At 43.2% G+C, this 24,054-nt stretch overlaps 1 protein-coding gene across 6 annotated transcripts in view; it reads right to left on the bottom strand.

The window, feature by feature from the left end:
• Positions 1-741: 741 nt before the first annotated feature.
• The window catches only part of cabin1 (calcineurin binding protein 1), a 45,142-nt gene continuing 21,829 nt past the window's right edge, over positions 742-24,054 (bottom strand). For all 6 annotated transcript variants that reach the window (XM_051421929.1, XM_051421931.1, XM_051421933.1 and 3 more), the window contains 8 exons: positions 16,454-16,617; positions 16,262-16,358; positions 15,468-16,151; positions 12,947-13,021; positions 6,748-7,003; positions 3,500-3,658; positions 3,201-3,400; positions 742-2,537 (listed from right to left, as the gene is read on the bottom strand). In XM_051421929.1, the coding sequence (XP_051277889.1) occupies positions 2,388-2,537; positions 3,201-3,400; positions 3,500-3,658; positions 6,748-7,003; positions 12,947-13,021; positions 15,468-16,151; positions 16,262-16,358; positions 16,454-16,617 (1,785 nt within the window). In that variant the 3' untranslated portion in view covers positions 742-2,387. The remainder of the gene's footprint in view (positions 2,538-3,200; positions 3,401-3,499; positions 3,659-6,747; positions 7,004-12,946; positions 13,022-15,467; positions 16,152-16,261; positions 16,359-16,453; positions 16,618-24,054) is intronic.

Genomic DNA, 24,054 nt, shown 5'->3' with positions numbered 1-24,054 from the left:
AATGTGTCGAGAAGAAATAAGTTAACATTGTGCTGTGATTGTTGTTTTATGGGAGTTTATTTGTTGGCTCCACAGCAGTTTTTATAGGTTTTTAATTGAATTCTGCTTAGTTTTAAAGTAAGTTTGCTTTATTTAGTTTTTAATTGTTTCAAAAGTTTAGTTTAGTTTCAGTTCTTTTTATTATAATGGAGGGGTTCAATAGTTCAGAACAGATATTACAACACAAACACACTCTCAGTCTCTATAAACCCCATCGCCTCCTCGTGTCAGTCGACGTATGTTAAACACGTTGGTTGGATGTTACTGTCGTCTGTTTGAGAGTCTTAAATGTTCTGATAAAAACTGTTTTTAATGCATTAATAATTCATTACAACAATATTTACTGCCTGCTGGTGCATTCAGTCCACCTTCATTAAACATTATACCTGTAACGACTGTGTGTGTTAACACCCTGTTAATGTTTAATGAGCAACTGCGCACATTTATCTGACATTATAAAAGACCATAAAACCACATTACTGTTCTGCCCCGTCTGTAACACAGGATTATGAACCCTCGCAGTTTAAAGACATTAACTGTTACTGTACTCACCCTGAGGAAGAGATACAGTTGTGTGTCCACAGCGGGGTTTCTGCACGTTACATTGAAGACCTCTTTTACATCTAAACTGCTATAAAAAGTATGAAGGATATAAAGGAAATCCTTTATAAAGGCGAGACTGAAAATATAACTATATAATAATTCTGAATATTAGAGACTTTTTTATTGAAATATTTAGAGTTTTTAAGACCCTGCAGACCACAGGTCTAATAAAGCAGTTAGTCACAGGTGGTGTTGGTAAAGTGGCCCCTCAGGTGGAGTACTGCTGAGACTTCACACAGACCACAGATGGAGCGAGGGACCCCTGTGGAGAACATTTTATGCAGATCTGCTCATTTAAGTAGCACACAGAACAAAACATGTGTTTCTCAAATATATTTTTGGTTTGACATCTATAATGCATTCAGTCCAGACATAGAGAACAGTTCCCCTCCGGCAGCCTGAGCCGGGGGGGCGGCGGGGGGGCAGGGCCGGTCCCTCTTTAGCTGTGGTACATTCCCAGAAGCTCAACAGAACAATTATAGAAAACTATCTTACACCAAAAAAACCAAAAATAAAACAAAATACAAAACAGTTTCTTTATACCAAGGGTGATAGTTTACAATTATTCATTTGTGTTCACTTTTTAAAAAGGAGTTTTAGACACTTTCAAGAAACACAATCAGTAAATATCTCTCTTTTTTTTATAGAAAACAATCTGTAAAAAACATTCTGTTGTCTTCCTCTGAGTTCAGCTAGAATTGTGACAAATTTACCAAAATGGTTTCAATGGAAAGGCATCAGTATCAGAGTCTCCCTCCGCGCGCGCTTCCATCCCACCGAACTCAGGAACAGCACGTCTGTCTACGCTTCCTGAGCCGACCGACATCGGAGCGACCCTCGCCTCACGCACGCTCCTCCAGCTTAATACTCGAACCGTTAAAGCCAGACGTGTTGGAAAGATACTTGGATTATGACACGTACAAAAGCTAATTCATAACAACTGAAACCTCCGCCCCACGAAATTCAGATCAGTGCTGGTGACAGGACGTCTTCCTGGTAAGAACTGCTCCTCTTAGCTACAAATGCACACCAAAAGAAAAGGAAAAAAAAAAAAATATATATAAGACAAAATATTACAAGTAATACAGTGAGTACAAAAGTAGCACAAAGTGAAGTGCTAGCTGAAAGACATCCCCAATGTTGAGTGTAAACATTTCCAATCTGCTACAGGTTGAGAGGCTCCGCAGACGGACCTCGAACGCAGCCGACGCTCCTTCGCCTCCGTGTTCATTGAAATACATCGCGTACCGAAAGCAGTGCGTCTCGCAGGATGAAATTCTCATGCCAAAGAAAAAACAGATCAGAGTTGAGGACGGCGGGTTCATGCGGCTGAGCGTCGGTCCACACTGAGGCAGCTCGGACCGGCTGCGGCTCGGAGGTACGGTCGGCACACCACGTAAAGAAACAGATGCATAAACACGAGACCGGTTGGCTTTAAAAGGTCTGTGTCGCCAGCAGGTCCAGTTGGGTGCAGATGTGTGATATGCATATAATGGCACATTACAGACATGCTGTGAGACTAAAAGCCGCCGCCGTCTGTCACATGACAGGCGAGGAGAATACTGCATTTTCTTCAGTTTGGGAGCTTTTTTTTTTTTCTTTTTAAATAATGCACGTGAGGGAGTAATAGCATCAACACAGACAGCTGCAGTGACGTGTACCATTCCTTTTTTTTAAGTTTGTGTGTGTTTTTAAAGACGGGGGCGCGGGGGTTTGGCGGAGCGCTCGTTCAGTCTCGTTCAGTCTCAGATGTCCATGTAATCGTCCTCCTCCTCCTCGTCCGACTCGCTCTCCAGAGACGACTCCTGGCTGGACGTCTCCTGCACCTCCAGCGCCGGCTGGCTCAGAGTGTCCTTTTTGACCGTGGCTGCGGACTGAGATGACAGGATGACGTTCTGTGTGGGAGGAGACAGCAGGGGGCGCTGGTGAGTGTCAGAGCACATTACAGTTTAAACACAGGTGCTTGGTTAGGGCTGGGTACCGGTTCCGGTTCACTTTTTAAAACCGGTCGCGATACCGTGACTCTGAAAGCGGTTCCTGAACGATACATTCTTTAATTTGAGATACATTTGAACAGGAAATGACATTACGCTTTATCAAAACTAAATATGTCGGCGATCTGAAGCGTAGATCTGAGTGAGGGACTACAATACAACATTGATTATTTCCAGGATATTTTCGGCATTTTAATAATTTTCCAGGTGTTTCCATGACTGGAAAACTAGTCTCTAAATTTCCAGGTTTTCCAGGACACATGGGAACCCTGGAAAGTTACTTTCTGTGTGCTAAAGAGCAGCTCGCCCGGGTCAGACAAATATTCACCGTGTCAACCTTTGCCGTCAGAAACGCGCTCCATCGCCGCGGTGGCGAGGAGAGGACGGGCCGGCGCCTCCGTCCCGGTGGACGTTATGGTGAACAGTCACCGTGTACACATACAGGTTACTGCAGAGGCTAGCTAACAAGCAGCTGCTCACTGGAGACTCACTGATACTCGATGGTTGGTTCGGTGCCTTAAACGTTCGGTACCCAGCGCTTTCCGCTCACACGGACACACTCACCTTGAGTCTTTGTTTGGTTTCCTCTGAGATGCTGCCTTTGGGGGAGAGGAGTGTGGGTGTCGGAGGCGTTACTGTGATTTCTGGCGGGAACTTGGTGACGGTGGAAGGGATGAAAAGCTTTGGCATGTTGGGCGGGACACGGGAGCGGATCCGGTTGGGGTCTGGAAGCTTCGACTCGTTGCTGGCATACTGCTGCTGGTCTGAGAGAGAAGAACACGTTGCCAAACATTAGACCATTTCCAGGGCGTATGAACCCCGCCCCCCCTGCCCCGCCACACCGCGGACTCAACGGTTCTGACCTGGGCAAGGTTGTGCGGTGCTACATGTGGCGGGTTCTTCCTGGAACCAGCCCGCTGCGGACTCTTGCCCTTGAGATACCGTGGCGAGTTTCATCTGTTGACAAAGGTGTGACTCCTGCTGTCGGTACGAGAGTCCCTCCGAGGGCTCCTCCCGCTCCTCTGTGGGCCAGAACAACACAAACAACAACGACCGTGTTAAATCAGCACTAGAACCCATCACAGATATATCGGTGTCGGCGGATGTTACCGATATTTATTTATTATTTCCAGGATTTTTGGTCATTTTAAGCAAAATCCAGGTGTTTTCCAAGACGGGAAAACTAGTCTCCAAAAGGTTTTCCATGTTTTCCATGTTGGGTGGGAACCCTGTGTTATATAATGATAAAAAAAAAAATGCATCCAGTAATATATTGGTGTCACTGTGAGGTTTATCCAGCAGAGTGCGCTGTGATTCACATTAACAATGTCTCTTTTCATTTAGGGCTGAAAGATTTATCACAATTAAATGTTTCCTGTGAGTGGATATTGATAATTATTGATCATTTAGAATAAAATGTAACCTCTTTATTTATGTGTTAATTCATGTTTTGTATGCTGCCTTTGGATTGTTTCTTGAGATTTATTATTAATAATTTATTAATATTATTATCAATATTCTATTAATTTGAATGGTTTTCTAACTTGCTGTTTATAAAGTGTCTATTGTCAATATGTACGTATTGTTTTATTGTGCAGGACTATTTTCATTCCATCTCAAACATTCCCTGTATCGGTCGTCCATAGTCTGTGAATGTGTCTGCTCTAATATCGGTACTGGTCTCAGAAATCCTGTATTGATCACGCTCTGATCAGCTTTACAAAAACAACCACAGTCAAACTGTTTGTGTGTAAATTAAGAGATGAAATGTGAAAGTAGAAACACCCCCCCAGCAGAGAATGTGAAAGGTGTTTGAATTATCTGTTATTTAATCTGGAAACACTTTTAATTATTAAGAAGTATTATTTATTTGTGTTAATGAAGAAAAATCTAGTTTATTATGAATATTTTGAGAAAACAATTATGTCTTTCTTCTGTTTGTATTTGTACGTTGATTTAATGAGACGAGCTGTTGAGTGTGTTTATGTGGTTACAGTTAATTAGCTAATTAACTACAAGATCTATGAGTATCTGTAATGTGTCATCGAAGGGGGCCGATTCTTCCCATATATGATACCTGAAGATCACACAGGACTCTGTTTTTCTGCATCGGTTGGTCGATCAGTTCGACTAGAAACTTTGAATCCTCGAGCGTTTCTTTGCATTTTGTCTGGAAGGTGACGTGTAATTAATTTCCCGTCTGATGGCGACATTAAAGTTCCCTTCCCTGGAGCCATGTGAAGGGAACTAAGTGCAGACGTCCCCCTGCAGCTCAGACGAACACAAACCAAAACAAAAAATGATCTAATACGCTTTCAGGCTTCTCCACTAACGTTGCCTAGGAAACCATTACATAATACACAGTGCTGCAGTGCTGCTTGATGCTAACCTGTGTGTGTGTGTGTATGTGTGTGTGTGTATCTTTAACAACAGATCCACACACACTGATAACATGCAGCTAATAGTTACAGACAGCAGGCTTTATTGACGAGCTTATGGTTTCAGTCCGCTGCAGTCCGCTCTCTTCCTGATGACATAAAGCCGACGGGTCACATGACCTCCCGCTGTGTAGATAGGTGATACGTTGGCCGTGAAGCAGCATTGAGGGTTTCCAATTAAGGACAAAAACAAAGACGTATGCTGCGGAGAGCTCTGCCAGACAGATAATTCATCATAGGTTTGAACTTTGATGCAAAAATAGAAAATGTTTAAAATATCACAATAATAAAGGAAAGAAGCATTTTTGCCTTTTCATCAGTAATGTTTGGTTTCATACAGATTGAACAGTCTTCTGCCCCTCCAACTGACAATACAGTCGCTTTTGGTTGCTCTAAGTGCCTTTTTAGTATTTTATAATCTTTTATTTTCACATTTTATAGTAAGTTTTATTCTGTTCCTGTTTAACATTTATGCACATGCATGTTTTGTATTTTTATTTCTATATAAAATAGTAACCAGTGTGCTGTCTCTGCCAGCTCTCCCTCAGAAAAGAGGTTTCAATCTGAGGCGACTTCCAGGTTAAATAATAAATAACACTTTACATTCTATCGATGTGGCACGCACTCTAATTTGTACAGCAACTCTTTTGCTATATAAATAAACCTGACTATATGAAATACTGTAAGAGAGGATGGGAAACATGTTAATAGAACAGCACCCATGTCCTCATATACTACATGTGTCAAAACACAGCTGGTCGGGCTTTTTGTTGCATGGAAATAAATGTTATTTGGTTGGATGGTTCCTCTGGATTCTGTGTAATACTGGGTGATACGGATTCTTAAAGCAACAACTGTGTTGAGTTTGTTACCTGCAAGATATTTACTGAGGTCAGATTAAGCTACGTTTACAGAAACTGCAGTAAAAAAAAACAACAACAACAACCTTTTTGACATGAATAATAGGGTAAACACGGCTGTTACCAATGATCCTAATTGAGGTTTCATTCCATTTAGTGTAGCAGAGCCTCTCCAGTGAGTCTACATGCACAACAGCAGCACCCTGACTGTTTGAACTTATTGCAACAGCACTTTAATTAGTGGTTAAGGCGTTGGTAACACCTGTGTTTACCCTACCATTTCATTTCAAAATGGCTGCTGTGAAAAAGGTCCAAGAGCTGAAAAAAGAGCCCTCTGACACTTGGTGCAGGAATTTCATATTTAGATATTAAACATGAGATTAACTGTAATGTATCCTGCAGAATATTCTTTATGAGGATCAGCAGTTATTATGACAAACCCCTCCAGAAGCTCGCGCAGCCAGAGAGAGAGTCACAATCTGGAGGACACTGATTTCTAAAACTCTTGTTGGGGGAAACCCAAAAGGCAGAATATAACCAGGCCAGAGTCTGCTGTTATGTAACAGATCTGTGGAAGTCCACAGGCGCCCCCCGCTGGTCACACGGACTACAGCACTTTTAGGATCTTCACCAACTGAACTGACAACTGCTTCACCTCAGCAGCCCTGCTAGACCACATGATTTAAACCAAAAACATCAACTTTAAAGTCCTCCTGGCATCAGAATGCGCGCTAAGCTAAGATGAGTTTTATGACACTGTGGCAAACACAAACACATACGGGTGGAGGCGTGTCGGAGCGGGGGCCACTGTACCTGTGTGTGGTAGGAAGGCCATGGCTGCAGCGGGGTGGCTGGCTGCTCTCCTGTGCTGTGGCTGATCGTGGAAGCCCGAGGCTTGAGGTCTGGACAGCTTGCTCAGGGGCTCGTACACCACTTTGGCTTGGCCGTCCTGGGCGGACAGCGGGTGGCAGGCGGCGTGGCTGAGCAGGACCGGCGTCGGCAGGGAGGCGGGGAAGAAGATGTCTCGGTGGTCCTTGTACTTGGGTGTGGTCGGGGCATCGCCTGCAGACTGTTGGAGACAGAAGAAGAAGAGCAGTGGTGGTGAGGAGGTGTGACTGACCTTGGGCATCCCATCTGCAGCGCTAACCCTCCTGCTCAGGTAGATTTCTGAGAACCGTACATCCTCTCTCTCTCTCCCTGGAGACAGAGCCCGGTCAGAGACTCAGTGCCAGAGAGGGAAAAAAACAAGAAGAGTGAGCCACAGTCGATACCACTGCACGTCTCAAACACACATCAGCTACATTAGTCCCTGCTCTTTCACAGAAGAAGTAATGAAATCCTTTACAGAGTTGCGCAGTCGTCCCGAGGGGGTTCAGAGGCTCACTTGTGTGCTGGACTGTGTGTTGGGTGCTGGCGAGGAGCACGGCTCTACACCACACTAAATCCCTCTGAGCCACTTTCCTGCCTGTCCTTTTGAGGACCACTTATAAAACACAAGAGCTGCACAAACAACCTGTGACAACAGCCGCCCTGCTCCCACAGCCGCTGTCATGGCAACGCAGAGGAGCACAGTCAAAAGAAATGAATACACCTTCTCTAGTTTTCTATTTAAAAAATGGATGAAAAGTTGGATGAAAACTAGCCTTCATAAGCCTGGAAATCCAGCTCTTCAGTTGTAAGCCTGAAACATGATTTTATATTCACAGAAGTGTACTGCATTAATTATAAAAGCATGAGTATGACTTTATATTTGCTACACAGAGCGCTTCTATGTCAGAGGTATGTTTGATTATTAAATGGATTACAGTTTTGTTAAGGTTTCAAAAGCCTCGAGGCCACATCACGCTGCTGACATGGCGAGCAGGCTCTGACAGAGACAGTATGTTAACGCCAGATAATTTGGCAATAACACAGCTCTCATAGCATTTTTTCTCAGGCTCTCCACTGGGAGTTGAAGTCAAATTGTGCTCTGAATCAGAGCCGTGTATGATGCAGCTCCCTACGGGATTCACACAGGCAAATCAAACAGAGTAGCCTTCCAAAAGCTTAGGCAGCAACAGATCCTTCAGCCCGACACAGAGCGCCACAGCAGCTTCAAGCATGCTCCGGCTCCGACGCCAGCTTTGATGATTCATATCTCATGAATTAAACATCGCCAACAAAGACACCAACAAGTCAGCTGGACCGTGTGCATTAGAAAAACACTGTACCTGAGAAAATTGCAGCACATAGCATGCAGCCAGGCTGTAGGCTCCTCGGGTGTCTGCTGTGCGGTACGAGTGGGCTGCTGGCAGCCACACCGAGGTCCCACAACGTGAGCTGAAAGATGGTTCTTTGCAATTATCGAGATTGGGCTTTAAATCAGATTAGAGCAGCTGTAGATGTCGCATACAGGTTCGGTCATCTTTCCAACACAATTGAAAGACCGGCCGACCGAACATTTTAATTAAATTGCCTGCCCAAATGGGACTGACAGCGGAGCTCCTTTGTGAAGCAAATGTCTGTATTCTTTGATGAGTAAAACCTCCACGTCCTTCCAAAATCTGCTGATATACAGGAGACTAATAAAGTACCTCTATCCAGCCTCTCAAAGAGACACACCAACTGTCCAAGTAGGAGAGAGTAAAAAGATGATGAAAATATATCTTTGAGTGACAGTAACAAAGAGCACAGGTCATATAGTCTTGACATGCTCTCCTCCTGATACGGGGGTAGCTAACAACACGCAGAGCCCAACACAGCCGGTGTTTCAGATCAGCACTACGCGGGCAGATCGTGCTCTGCACTTGTGGGGGCTTGAGGGAATGTGTGAATCTGTAAGAAGCAGGCAAAGAATTCTTCACGTCCTCCAGCCGGGAGCTCCGAGGTGCCTACTCACATTTCCTGCTACACACAAATACAACCGAATGCAAAACCACGACATGAGCTGCAGTAATTACACATAAACAGCGGTTAGATTAGACTGCAGGACGAGCTGGTGTGCAGAGAAACCCTGTCGTATTAGCACCGTACGGGGGCTGGTGTGGTTGACCTGAAGCAACCCGATCTAAGGAGCAAAGCAGGGAGAAGCACATTTCTCTACACAGCGCGGAGGAATGGAATAAAATCCCAAATGGAAATTTAAAAATGAATGTGTGAAGTTAACATAGTGAAACATCTTTTGAGGCCTTTTATTAGGTGTAACAAACGTGATATTGGTAGCATACTGTATATGTGTTACTCTCTCTTCCTGCCTGCCTCCTAGCCTAGACTTCAGGAGTCTTATGGAAACACAGATTTCATTGAATTTAACTTCCAACATTCCCTCCATCTTACATTAATGTCATTTGTCTTTAAATCTTGGTTCCATAAATGTAAACTAGACTGCATCAAACTATCTATAAAGAAGGTTTCTGTTGGAATCTGTAAACTCTACAGTTAATTTATTACTTGTTTCTGGATCACATATCATTTCCTTTAAATCGCTCTGCTGTCCAAAGGTTTGGAAACACTTCTAAGTTGCATATTCATTAGACAAACCAAATTTGTTCTGCAGATCGGTCCAAGAACTAAATGTTTGCATTCATTAAATTAAATTAAATAGTTGCTATCCCTCCGGCCTCTCTGTACAGCAGGTTCATGGTGAGTTTTAAAGCGCTATCTAAGGAAGGATTGTTCCATAAAGACTCTTGATGTTGCTGTAAGTTTCTTACTATAACATTAACAGAACTGAAGCTTTTATCCTTTGATAATGTAAATGTCTATGAAAGAGGGTTGAGGACAGACTTGGTGCTCTTCCATTGTGTTTTTGGCTTTATGATGTAGATAAAATGCTTGAGGAGTAAAGTGATATAATTCTAGATTCACTTCCAGGTTTGCCTTCATTTGAATTCTATGAGTTCTTTTTATTTAATTATTACTGTTATGTTATGTTAAAGAATATTTTGCTTGGGTAATTTGTACTGTTGAAAACAGATAATTATGAACAGATTTACTTAATTATGGTCAAAATGTGTTAACTTGTACGACAGTCAAGGTCACACAGTTAGATTAATTTACTGTAATGGACTTGTTTTTCCCCGCTCTCTTTCCTGTTTTCTTACAGTGTAATGAAAAGGTTACCTGGTCTTCTAACCTCTTTCTATTTCTTTAAAAATAAATAACTTTCAATCCAAGTTAACACATTTCTTTGTTACTATACATCCCTGTGTTCAGAAAGTGAATTCCCTTATTTTTCTCTCTCTCTCTCTCTTTAAACATTTTGGAAGCCATGTCATTTTAATAGTCAGGAGTCTTCCTGTAAAGGTTTTAGAAAGATTTGAACTGAATCTGTCACCAATTTAACAACAAATGGTCATAATGAAATAAACCTGTATGTTCAAATTTAAGGAAGGTTTAATTTTGATGAGTTTGAAGTTGGTATTATAACTTATTTATATTATATATATGAATTGTGTCTTCTGACATTTTAATTATAAACACCTTTTCTTTCAGTCCCTTTCGATTTCTTTCATCACCTCCAATTAGATTTCTAATGTTTGTCTGCATGAAGTAACCGATTATAAATTAGACTTAATTTCATTGCATGGAACTTAAAAAATTAATCTGAAATACATTTTTTAAATTTTTGTTGCAGACCTGAGGTGCAGCAAGATATTAAGGACATTTCTACATGGAAACAAACAATTGAAGTGCCCACACAGCTGTTTCAGTAATTACATAAGATAGTGATTCCAACCAGGCTTTTACACATTTGAGGAATGTTGCATGTAGCTCTGTGCCTCATCTGCACCATTATCTCTACGATGTTGAGTTTAGGCGTTAAAATTAGACAAACCAATGCACAGACAAACACGAAGGAAGACAAACAAAAAGACTCATGCAGAAAATAAGATGATAGGATCAGTGAACTAGGAAAAGAGAGATTTCATTTTGCCCACAGCTACTTCTCATGAGCCCGAGGTTCGGGGAACATCACCGTGACAACAGGATGTGGGCAGAGAGACCCTTGTTGACTGTGTGGGCAGGAGGAGGGATGTGAGGAAGAGGGAGTAACCGACACAGGATGAGGCAGAGCAGCTAATGATTCGATGAGGAATATGAGTGCTGAAGACAAAGCGGAGTTAATAGTTGGTTTAGCACCAGCAGAGCACATCAGACATACTTATTTAATGTATTTAGAGACTTCTGTCATTTTGCCTTGTAAATCATATGCAGACTGCCCCTGCAAATAAGCAGCATGCATACCAAAGCTCAGCTGAAACCGATGACAAGTTTGGCAACTACTGTGTGAGGCTGAGGGGACAACAGGGAGCATTCACACCACGCTCTGGGCTATATTTAGGCCTGGCAGGCTGGAGCAGGATTGACTTGGATAAATCTTGAGAATTTACTTCAAGTTACTTATCAGTTTAGCACATTTTACTACATATGCTACATGTTACTTCCCCACATATAACACAGCAACAAAATATTCATCCTTAAAGTGGCAATCCTCGAGATTTGAGTCCCGGGTGATTTGTTGACACCTAGTTACTGCCAATAAGAGCAGATGTGCTTTAATACTACTGTTATATACCGTGTTTGATAAAAGAAGTCAGGCAACAATTGGCCTTTTTCTCCTCTTTTTTCTTTGAGCAACTGTGATCTGATTTTATGCTGCACACGGCATGAGTCTGCAAAAGTGAAAGGAGTTGGTTACCTTGCTGAGAAGTTGAAGGTGTGCAGCCTGTCGCCTGCAGCTCCTCATCTAATAGCTCACTGTGGCTGCTCCTTCTTGTTCCATTACTCACTGCAATATTTCAAACTCATCTGCCCTCAAAATTTTCCCAAAACGACCGCCGTCTTGGTTTGTAGACGACATTTTTAATGAACGGTAGCGTGTGTGCTGACAAACACATGGCATTTCCTGTGACTAGTAGATAACAAAAAAGACATTTTTAATGTGGAGCTGCAGCAGTAGGACATGTTTGGTTTGCAGGAACTTAAAGGACCAGAGTGTAGGATTTTACTGGTGTAGCTGCAGATCACCCTCCCCTCACCCTCAAAACACAAACACCCCTATCTAGAGCCATTCTAAGGCAACAAAAACATAATGATTCCTATATTAGGCTGATTATGCACTGATGAAAACAAACCTATGCACATTATATTTTTCCTTTCTGCCAACAGAACATCAGAAAAACTACACACTCAACCTTTAATACAGCATTTCGTATGTTACACATGTAAGGTACTGTATTTAAATGTTACAGTACTTTCATCACTGGGCCATAAGCTCAGTCACCATTGTGTTATCTCATTTGGTGAAAGGTAGTGACTTTTATTTAAAGCAGTAACAAGGAACTTTTTATTGATTCGTGTGGCCCCTGGTGGACAAAAGCAGTTCCATTGATTTTAAGGGGAATGTGCATTCATATTAACTATATAGAAATAACCAGTCTTCTCCTTGATGGTCTGCTGTGCTTATGTAGGTCACACAGAGGCATCAGTATTAAACTGAGACAGTTCCATAACCAGTTAAAATCTTTGAGATTGCCACTTTAAACTTGCTATTATGAGCTAAATAGGAGTAAATGATCAATTAGCATTTAACCTGCTTGGTTTGGCAGATGGGGAATGTACAACATCAGGATGGAACATTTTAGTTTGGCGGGTAAAGCTCGCCATGCTGGGGGGACCAGGCTTTAATTAGCCCCGAGTTCAGTGCCATGATGGTTGCAGCTAATCAGAAATGATGTGCTTGGGCAAACTTTTACCTGCGGCAATCAAAGACATAATGTTGTTACGAAATGATCATTTAATGGCTGCATATTATGTAAAACAGTGTTCATCAAGTCAGCAAATTAAAGCTGCTGCCTTAAATCATTTGAGCAGGAGGGGGAAAAACAAGCATTTGGCATCAACTTGGATAACTCAGGGACAGATAGTACATTTAGCTCTCTGCATAAAGTACAGTGTGAGCTACGATGCACAGGGAAGAGAAACTGTAGAGGTAGCAGAAAGATGGCAGGTGAGCGTGCTGAGTTTTTACCTGTCTTTGGGCAGAAGTGGCCAACTGTATCTGGCAGAACTTCACAGCTTGGTCCAGAGCTACATCCTCATCAACCTGAGACAGGAGAACAGGCAGAACGAGGACATTAGGGCAGAGACACACATCTTCATTTGCACATGGTTATATTCCACACTGTCAAATCCTTTCACACCTCTCTTTCTATTCAGTTCATTATGCAACGTGGGAGCAGAGAGCGTACTACTGCAGATTAATCATATATACGTCTGAGGTGAGCTGTCCTGTGTACGAACCACGTTAATTACTCACCAAGTCTCCACAATAAATGCCAAACCAACAACTAATTCTTTTCTGATTCTGTATCAAAGCCAGCAGGATTTCTTCCGAGCTTCTGCCTCTGATCGTAGCACGAGTAAAGAAAGGCTCACATTAAGGGCCCAACAGCTAGTGGATGTGTGGGAGTTGGCAAGCTTAGCTACAACCCAACATCGTACACTTAGCGGTAATCTTGTTCACACAGCTGTTATGTTGCCTCCAGCAGCCTGTTGAATGCAGCGGTTCAGGGACACCCCAAACGGAGGGATTTTTCACAGCAGCCTCATTCTACTTTTAAAAATGATGCCAATTGTTAAATGGACTGAGTCAAGCTTCGGCGCATCAGAGACGACAGCTCTTAGCTTTTCAATTCATGTCTGGCTCACTGCAAACCACACACAGACGCCAAGTGATGACTTATCAATATCACTATTAAAATAAATATTAGAATTTCAACAAGGCTTGGCTTTCACATCAATAAAAACCATCCACTTAATGTGACATACAGAGTACTTCCTGCCATCACAATAATGTATGTCTAGACCACACAGCTCAGAGGCTCTTTGAAATGTTCCACCTTTAACGTGAGCTGCAAGAAAGGAAAATATCTGACTGAAATACGCAGAAGTAATAACACAAACATAAACACGGATGAAATAGATGAAAGGCACGGATCTGAAGTGTAACTGCATGCAGCTGTGCAATGCATCCGACCATAAAACCACAAAGAGTCTGCAGTTTGTGCAAGTAGGTGCACTATCAGAAATGCTTCTGGAAAATGTCCAAGCGTATTAATTGCATAACTCATTTGGTGACAGGAAACATGTCGTGGCTGGTTCTGGCTACTCTCTCTCTCTGATGGGTGTGTCTGAAATATTCCCGTTGCTGTCTCTTGAAGAGCACAGGAACAGATCTTAGCTGCAGCACGAGAACCTAAAACAAAAAAACAGAAGCTGCTGAAGCTCCTCCAATTTCTTCTCTCTCCTCAGCTGCCCGTCGCCTACTACTCTCCCACTCCTGCTACAGCTCTCTGGCATTACACAGCCAGTGACAAGGCAACTTCTGTGGGGCTGGCATTGATCTTCAGCTCAATATGGCTATATAAGCTGATGTGGGCTGTTCTGTGTACGCCATAGAAAGCGCTAGAGTTGGAGGAACATTTGCTCTAGAGAGACACAACTTACACTTCCTGTGCAAGTTCACATAATGACCTACAAATTTCACAGAAGTTATACAGACAGCAACCCTCTCCCTGCTTCTAAAATCTGAATTAAAATACATGATTATACATTTTCTTAACAGACAAATGTCCCACAATATTGCTATAATCTTGTATAATATCTGTCTCTGTGTTGGCACTGTGCCAGTACACATTATTACTCTTTGACACCAGTTCTACAGCCATTAAATACAAGTATTTCACCATTAGAGCTGCTATCTACATCTATTTTGATTGAGTAATCAGTTTGAGTCATTTTTAAAGGATAAAAGTGATTTAAGCTTCTCAAATGTAAATATTTCTTTAGTTTCCTTCAAGAAACTGAATATCTTTGGTTTCTTTTGGCTGTGGGAAACAGTTATCAATATTATTCACCATTTTCTGGCCAAAACAACTGATGGATTAATGGATAATGAAAGAAATGGTTAGCTGCAGCCCTATTCACCATTCAACAGTCTCTGTATGGCAGCATAAACTGGCCGACAGACACTAGGAAATGATTCAGCACTTCAAATCACTGCAATTTATAAATTGCGGCAATGCGGTGATGAGAAATTTATCAAGTTTAATCAAGAGCGGTAAGAAAAAAAAAATCAACAATGACTGATATCAACAGCAGCCAGCTCCCCACATACTTGTAACATCACGTAAAAAAAAAAAGTCGCAGTTTCTTAGAAATACCCAGTTGGGCTACTTTTAGAATCAAAAACCTGTTTCAGGAGAACAGCAGAAAGTAACCCAAATTCAACCTGTGACTCTGGTCTGAGTGTAGAAGCACAACCGCAGTTCATGTGTTGGATTTGTCGCAGCGCTTGAAAGCTGAAAGAGGGGAAGTCCCTATTGAACAGTGGGTGTAAGGTTTCTAATTCAGTTAGAAAAGGGGTTTCCCAAGACCAGAGTATTTTAGGAGGGCTTATATCGAGTGTGAATGACTTTGCAAAAATTATAGAAGCGCATGTATTCACAAGAATTATCAGTGTGCGCACAGGAAGTGTTGATGAGGCCCACCTGTTTTATGAGCATATACGTCTCTGACATGATCTTCTCAATGCGTCCCAGGTCGTAGGTCATGACTTTCTGGCCTTGCTGCCAAACCCTGTAGGCATCGAGCAATAAGGTTTTTCCAGACTCCACATCCTCAAGAAGCTTCCTTTTTCTGTTTGGCCTCCGTAGTGACCCCTGATCAGTCCCACTGCCTGCCACAGTGACCTTGGGTGCTGAGGCTTGGAGCTGCTGCTGTCTGGAACTAATACTTAGCTCCTCTAGAGACAGCTCTGGTGTCCGGCTGCTGTCAGTCACTTTCTGCTGGGGCTCCGCGGCACTCAGGGAGGTCTCAGCCTCTGTTTGGTTGCCCTGAGAATCTGTGATAGCAGAGGGCCTCCTCCAGCTGACAGGGTCCATCTCCATGGGTTCCTCAGGCCCCGCTTTTTGCCCCTCACTCCCAGAAGTCTCCAACTTCCCAGGGAAGCTCTCTGGAACCTTACTACCTTTATCTATGGATGGCAGCGGCGGGGTGAGTTGTGCCTGGGAGGCTTCCCTGGGCCCTGTGTCAGTGGCACAGGCTCCCTCAGTGAGCCCAGGCTTCTTAGGCAGTGCATGTTTGCTGTCCTCTGAACTGGGCCTGTTGGATGCGTCCGTTGTGGTCATCTCCCCCATGGAGGGCGCAGGCGCTTTGTGAAGCTGCTCAGACACCTGAAAGAGAACAGAACCTGTCAAAACATGCAGTGGGTGCATGCCAGACGTCTGAAACACTGAGCGGCTCTCAGCTCTTAGTATGTGTGTAGTGATCTGTGCTTCCTTACCCCTGTGAGACTGTTCAGATTGTCCTCCAGGACTTTTACAGTTAGGAAAAATGCTCTCTTGGCCAAAACCTGGCGATCAACATCCCGTAAATACTTCCTTTGAGAAAGAGAGAGAAGCGAGAGGAGAGGTGTCAGGAAACAAATACATAAGAGAAACAGAAACAGCAGGATTGTACAAACAGGGTCCCTTACTTTCCCTGGTCAGGGGTTCTCTGCAGCATGAACGAGACTTTCAGCAGAGTATCGTGATCCTTTAGCTGAGACAGCACCTCCAGCAAGAGGACAATGGATCGGTTCATATGAGATGCAAAACTTCCTGGGCGATCAATCTCATCTACCGGAATACGCCAGATGCCCTGGAGGTGGCGAGGAGAAGAAAAAGAGAAGCAGAAGGAGTTAAGTTTGACAAGCAACAAACAGACTTTCTGACCCTCAGACGGGCTTAAACAGGTGATGAACTTCCTTTTAAAATAGAAAATTTAATTGAATAGAAAAGTCATCTTATCAATACCAGCAGAAGAAAATTCATATCGTGCTTCCCTACACAAAAATACTGCTGGCACAGACACACTTGTTGGTGTGACTGTGCGAGGAGGAGGAGCTGCTCACACGTAACTAGTTTCAGATCTGACTGTACAACAAGCCAACAGGCTAATTTGTTAAATTCTGAAAGTTTATATTTTCATGACGGCTCTCTAGGTTTTCAAAAAGGCACACAGAAACAATTAACATGGAGAGATGGAAAACCTGAAAGTTGAGGAGAAAACCAGAGGAATTAATGGAAGTTAAAAACATGGCAGTCAGAGAAGAAAGCCCTAATGAGGGGATGGAAAGGCAGCAGGAGAGATCTTGTGGCCATGTAGGAGGTGGGAAGGGAGGGACGAGGGGGGCTTTCTCTCTGGGCACACATGATAGGCAGCCTCATTAGTGCTCAGCTCTGTCCAAGCAATGCAACAGACCAGCAGACTGGCTGCCAACAAACACAGTCCTCCTTTGCAGTAAGCGTGATGAGTGTTTTACTATTTTTTTTCTGATGGACGAGTCCACCTTTTCAGCGAGCACATGTCCCCTCAGCAGGTGAAGCGAGGCGAGGTTCTGCTCTCTGAAGCTACTGATGCGAGTGCAGATGGTGGCCTAGGCTGTGTACAGTCATAAAGCACATGGCACAGAGTACAGCTTCTGGCCCCAGAAAATGTGTGTGAGACAAAACAAAGATGACCATATCAGGATGGAACAAAACAAATGAGATGGCTCTATCAGCTGCTGAAGGCAGCAGGGAGCGCGGTGCTCCTCCTCACAGACAGCTCCAGATTGTCAGATGACATTTTCAAAGCCACTGGAGAGGAACAAAACAGGAAAGAGAGGCAAAAGAAACCCATCAAAACAGAATCATGCTCCCGAGGAGGGACTTACAGTCTGCTCACAGAGAATGTGTCAAATCTAAAATGTAATATCCACACTCATCCCAGGAAACACCCGCCCATGTTTAAACCTATAATCTGTAACATTTACGCAGTCATACAAATGTCTATAAACTCTACAGGGATGTGCTATATATAGTTGAGTTATGTACTTCCATTATCACAAATGTTTCCAACAATGTTCAAACTCAGAGAAATCTGTCATTTCATTCAGGTAACGCTGCGTTTCACCGGATAACTGTGTGGATAATTGGACTCCTGAACGATGAACACTGAAGGAATCCTAACCGGGAGAAGCTGACTGCAATGGCGGTGAAGACAACAACTGCCACGATCCCACACTGCTTCACAACGTCAAACTTCGTCTTTTTATTGATAGGAAAGCTCAAGAAAGACATGGAAGGGGGAGAGCAAAGGGCCACAGGTCGGACTCAAACTCATGCCCAAACTCATACTCTGTAGGTACATGGGGCGCCACCGCTATCAGGACGCCCCAAAACTTCGTCTTTAGTTATTGTTTTGATATGAGAGAGAGCCCCTTGCGGGAGAAATGACATACTGTATGTTTAATACAAGACTTCCTTTGCAAAATGCTAAACCAAGGATGTGTTTGTTTTTTGTTCATGGAGGCAGAACAAATCTCCTCTTCTTAGAATATTTATTTATTATTTCAATTAAGATGTCACAGGATCCAATTCAACCAAAAACTCTGAAGAACAAATGTATGGCTCCAGTGCCGGTGTGAAAATGAGAAGATTTATTATTATTATCTGATGCAATCAGGCAGAGCTTGGGAAGGTTTTAACCTTTCAATGCACAGATTACCAAAAGCCTCCAGAACAGGAGCGGGACAAGTATGATGAGGGGGTGGGCTCCGCTCACTTAGAAAAAACATCTCTAATGGAGGAGAGTTGTTCTTCATCAGAAAACCATCCAACCACAGCAAATCTGTTTAGGGGGAAGCAGAGCCATGGCTTTACACAGATTATACTGTAGCACAACAGCTAAAGCAGATTTGTAAGACTTTAACTGCAATGATTTTAAGCATCTTTTTTTTTTTTTACCCCCCCGCTTTTTTTTGTGGGCAAAAATATGACAACTGCTTGATATCTGGAGCAACAGCTTTGGCACAGATGTGGCCAATACATCAGACAGAGATTAAGATGCATAGCAAATAAGGGATGACCAAGGGATGAATGCACGACGAGAGTGGTACATGTAGACTATTTCAGGTTTTAAAGGGTTTCTGTGTTTGGTTGTAGAGGTTGAGGAGAAAGAAATAAACAGTGCACACGTCATATTATAAAGTAATCTTAATTAGTCACTCATTCATGTGTTACAAACAGCAACATAAACGAGTACAGGGACTAAGATCTGATAGTGCCACTACTTCCTTGTGTGAACGTCTGAGCAAAACGCACAACTGGTGAACAACATCTGGAGGAAACCCGTCAACCTGTTGGCTTATTTGCTTCATCTTCTCATGTCTTAACAAACCTTCAGTAGCAGGAAAGGCCCAAAATATGAACCACAGTAAAACTTACTACATGCAGGGAAGTTTCACTCACTGTTAATGTGTTTTGTAACAACCAGCAGCTCACCGGTAACAACAATTTCACTATAAATCCAAGCAATACGTGCTAATTCTAGCAGCATTTGGCAGGTGGGTGGTGTAATTTTACATCGGTCTATATTCTTCTCTACATTTGACATGCAGAAATGCAAACAGTTAAGACCTTCAGGAGGAGTACATGCATTTTATCTGCTCTTCTACAAGAGTGCCACTGATTTAAAAAACACCACAGAACACAAGTATAACACAAACTCTCACACAATGACACAGGAAACTCTGCTCGCACAAAAATTAAAACCAACTTGTGCTCCATTTTCTAAAAGTCAGAGGGAAAGGGAGAAAGCGACTCACCATCACCAAAGAAAGCTACTCCACGGTGCCTGTGTTAGTATTCTTTTGGACAGTTTCCTGCTGGCGGTAGCAGCACCAGCAGCCCTGGCAGTGCCTCCACCCTGAAAGAGGCTCACGCTCAGAGAGCAAGGGGTGGGCTGCATTTGGGTGCTAGGGCAGCGAGAGCTGCGGGAGAGGAGAAGAGGAAAACACAGCTGCACACGGCAGAGCAGGAACAGGAGAAAAGGAGAACGGCAGCTACCTTGGCAGGAGGAGAAATGGGGCTGGAGTCAGGGCCTATAAGCTCAGTATGCCACTGACAGACAAGCTGACTCGTTCTTCTCCTGGTTTCAAACCCTGCCATCTCAAAACAAAAACACCCACGCACTCCATCTCCGCTCTCCCCTGACCCCAGCCTGCTGGAGTTCTTCCCCCCCTCCTCCCTTGTCTTCTCTCGCACTATACACAGCGTACAGCCAATCCTCGTAGGCCTCTGCCAGCCAATCGCAGGCGAGCAGAGAAACTCCCGCCCATTAGTGCACACCCACACAATACACACACAAACAGAGGAGTGAGAGAGAGAGAGAGAGAGTAATGAGGAAACAGAACGAGTGCAACAGAGAGAGGAGATGAGTAGAGCGAATAAGAGCCAGGGGGAGGGGTAGAGCGTGATCACCCTGAAGACGGAGCAACAGGAAAAGAACAAGAGAACATAAACTGACTGAAAAATGAACTCAGCGCCACCACATCAATGTAGTGGGAGGCATCGAGAGGGTGGCGCACCAATAGTGAAAAAGAAGCAAAAACCTGAGTGAAAAAAGGACAGGTTTGTGTAAGTAAAACCCCACAGAAACCACAGGCTGATGAACACTGCTGTCTATACACACACACACTCACACACTCACAGTATTTCCTCAGCCAGCAGCATACAGCCCTCACCTTCTTCCTTTCCTCTCTTTAAACTCTGGTCGTGTCTCTCCAGCTGGCCACCATAAACATATTAAGCAAACACACCTTGTTTTTCCTGCTTCCTGTTGTGTGCGTGAGGAGGGGAAAATAAAATGCTGAAAAATGTCAACTCAACTGAAGACAGAAGCAGAAGAAAGCAACTGAAAAACATACTGGCAGCAAGACTTAATCCTCCAACATGCAAATCAAAATATCAACTTCTACAGAATGTATTCATTGGGCCAATACTCCTCCCCTAAGAAAAAAAAAAAACAGGTTCTCCTGAGTGGAGCTCCACCTACAGCACACTGCACAGCTGAACACACAAATGTTTGAGTCATACATCAAACCGAGGCAACTAATGCAAGTGTAACTGTTCCCCTGAAGACTGTCCTAACCTAATATAACGAGACACTGAGGCTTACCTATAAGCAAAGTTACATTCAAGCAGTCAAATCAAACATGATTGCTCATTCTGAAAAGACAAAACATGTTCTCTGAGAAGTTACGTGACCAGGATGGATTTGAGTTTTTCTGAAATGCAGCAACAAGGACATCCATTTTCTCTGGAGCTTCGTAGAGAGTGAACGCGTGAGTGGGTGGAAGAATATGTAAGCAAGAGTATGTGTGTGGTGTGTGTGTGTGTGTGTGTGTGAGGAGTGTGTGTGTGAGTGTGTGTGTCGGGTTGAGGGGGAGGAGGGAGGAGGTAACACCGTGCCTGAGTGAACACACAGGGACTCCTCACGATCACTCGACAGTAGTCCTGAGCAGCCACAGGGCCTGGTATTAAAGCTGCATTAGAACCAATATCATTCGATTCAGCCTTGATATTCTGTTAGCAGGGCCGGGAATGATTGTATTACAATAATGACATTATTACAACAATTTGCAATAGTTTGCGAGGTCTATGTTACATCACAATATCTGTCTTATTCAAAAGCTTCAGCGTGTAACATTTAGGAGGATCTATTGGCAGAAATATAATATAATATTCATAGGTATGTTTTCATTAGTGTATAATCACCTGAATATAAGAATCGTTGTGTTTTTGTGACCTTATAATGAGCTGTTTATATCTACAGAGGGTCTTCTTACAGTAGCCCAAAATGGACAAACCAAACACCGGCTGTACATAGGGTCTTTCAGGTTTTCGCAGGAAGTGTAGTTTGTCCCACACATTTCACAGTCTGTTCTTATTCCCAGGTCATCAAATACGAACACCAGCAGTGTTCAGTGAGTTGCAATCTGAAATTTCACCCCTAGATGCCGCTAAATCCTTCACACTGGTGCTTTAAGGTGGAGGATGTACCACTAACATAGCCTCACAGAGCAGATTTCTTTAACTGTAGTACAAGCAGCTGAAATGAAGCAGAGTAGTGAGTATAAGCCATTTTAACATGCATACTGAACACTTTCCCAACACTTCTGCCTCAGTGTCACAACACCAATTTTCACAACATCAGCTGTCAGTGTGTCAATGATGTATTGCCATAGACTGTTAAAAGATCCAGTGTGTAGGATTTAGTGGCATCTAGTGGTGAAGTTAAGAGATTACAACCATCTGAATACCACTCAACCTTTGAAGCTTGTAGAAGAAACTACGGTGGCTGCGACACTCGCAAAAAACACAACAGTGCCTTGAGTGGAGCCCGTGTTTGGTTTGTCTGTTCTGGGCTACTGTAGAAACATGTAGCATGTCGTCCAATGTGGAAGAGGACCAACTCCCTCTGTAAACTTTTTACACCGCGTACCACCTCAGAAAATATCAGCCTACTCATAACGGTGGTACTCAGTAGTTCCCATTTGGAGCCACGACTGCAGTGTTTTTGAACCACACATTTGACCTCTGCTTTCCATCTTACCATCTTACCATCACATTTTAACCCCTAACTAATCAAGGATGTATGCATGTGCTACTACACAGCACTCATACTGAAACTCAATATTTCAGGAAATGCAAAACTTATTTTGAAAAAATATTTTGAAGTTTTTAAAACTAGAGGCGGCCTGCATACCTCCGGTGATAGATGTACCATAGTTTGAGAACCAGATTATACACTAATAAAAACATACATATGAATATTATATTCCATTTCTGCCAACAGATCCTCCTAAATGTTACACACTGGACCTTTAAATGAGCAACTAGATAACCATTATTAGTTTATTATAGGTTTAAAAGTGAGGAGGCTCTCCTAGAAAGCACTCACGCTCACAACCGCACCAATAAATTATGCAACACAAACTCATCTGGATCATTTCTAAACAGCAGTATATAGGTTACTTCATGCGGGCCACAGTTAATGTAACCCAGCCAAAGCGCGGAGGAAAAGTGGGGCATCATGACCTACATTAGGGAACTCAGTATTCAGCAACAGGCTCAGTGAGGTGCGTACTCAGCTGAGAGTCAAGTCTCCTTGACATCAAAGTGCCATGCGCGGTGCCACATGTTCGACGTGATCGACAGTCAATTTGTGGCTCTTGTGCGGGTCGTTCTGTCACTGCAGAGACAACCTGAACACATACAATACATTCATCAAACGCTCACAGTGAGTGATCAGTCAGGCTCCAAGCTGTCGGCCACCAGCTGAGATTGACTTGCCTAAAAGTATACGGGTTAGAAGAGAAGACTTGAAGGGTTCTGCATCAAATTCCGCTTCCACCTGGCAAATCCTGTGTGCTGAACAATACCTTTCTATCCACAAGCAGAAAGCTCCTGTCTGCTCACGAAGCTGACAAAATGAAGGGTGAAGATACAAGCTATGTAATGTGTTTCAGAAAAACTTCTTTTTTTTTAATTAACTGTCCAAAACTCAAACTCAATAAAAAAAAATGTTTGATTAATATTTAGAAGGGTTTACATTGTCCTATGGTAGAGAGAGAGGGCTTCGTCTGAAGGGAACAGTAAAGCTCCAACAGTTGGTGTGCCAGGGTGGCAGGTTTGCCTCCAGAAGGGGCTCTGTGAGAACCCAGTGGGAGCCAGAGCGTTGCAGAGCTTTCCTCCAGCTCAGACCTGGCCCACATCGCTTCAACAGTCTGTTACCAGAAGCCTTCTGGAGTCAGCACTTGACTCTACAGCCTACACCATCAACTATGTCCAAAATGATGTGCACCGCCAAAATATGTCCTGACAGCTGACTGATACGAGGCGCTGACATGATGTGATATTCTGCTTGTATATCTGCTCTGTAACAAAAGTGAGAGCATTTAGGCTTTGACAAATCACACAAAAAGTATGCCAATATCGGCACGTATTTAAAAGACATAATATCTGCTTCAAATGAACAGAGGTAAATAAACTGACATGCAGAACAGATGACAGACTCAGTAATCTCCTCCACTGGAACCCAACAGAGGTCTTGTAATTCTGAGAGGCAGATAACTCAACAATCTCCCACTGTGTGACTCCATTTATAGCAGCGCTTGTATCGAGTGATCCATATTTAGGGCTGATTTTTTTTGTGCATCCAATTCAATTATGTAAATAATGTGTGTGAAAAGGGTAAACCGAACTGTAGTAC

The sequence above is a fragment of the Dicentrarchus labrax genome, unplaced genomic scaffold, assembly GCF_905237075.1.
Source record: "Dicentrarchus labrax unplaced genomic scaffold, dlabrax2021, whole genome shotgun sequence".
Classification (NCBI taxonomy): Eukaryota; Metazoa; Chordata; class Actinopteri; family Moronidae; genus Dicentrarchus; species Dicentrarchus labrax.
This window is presented reverse-complemented; position numbering and strand designations above follow the sequence as displayed.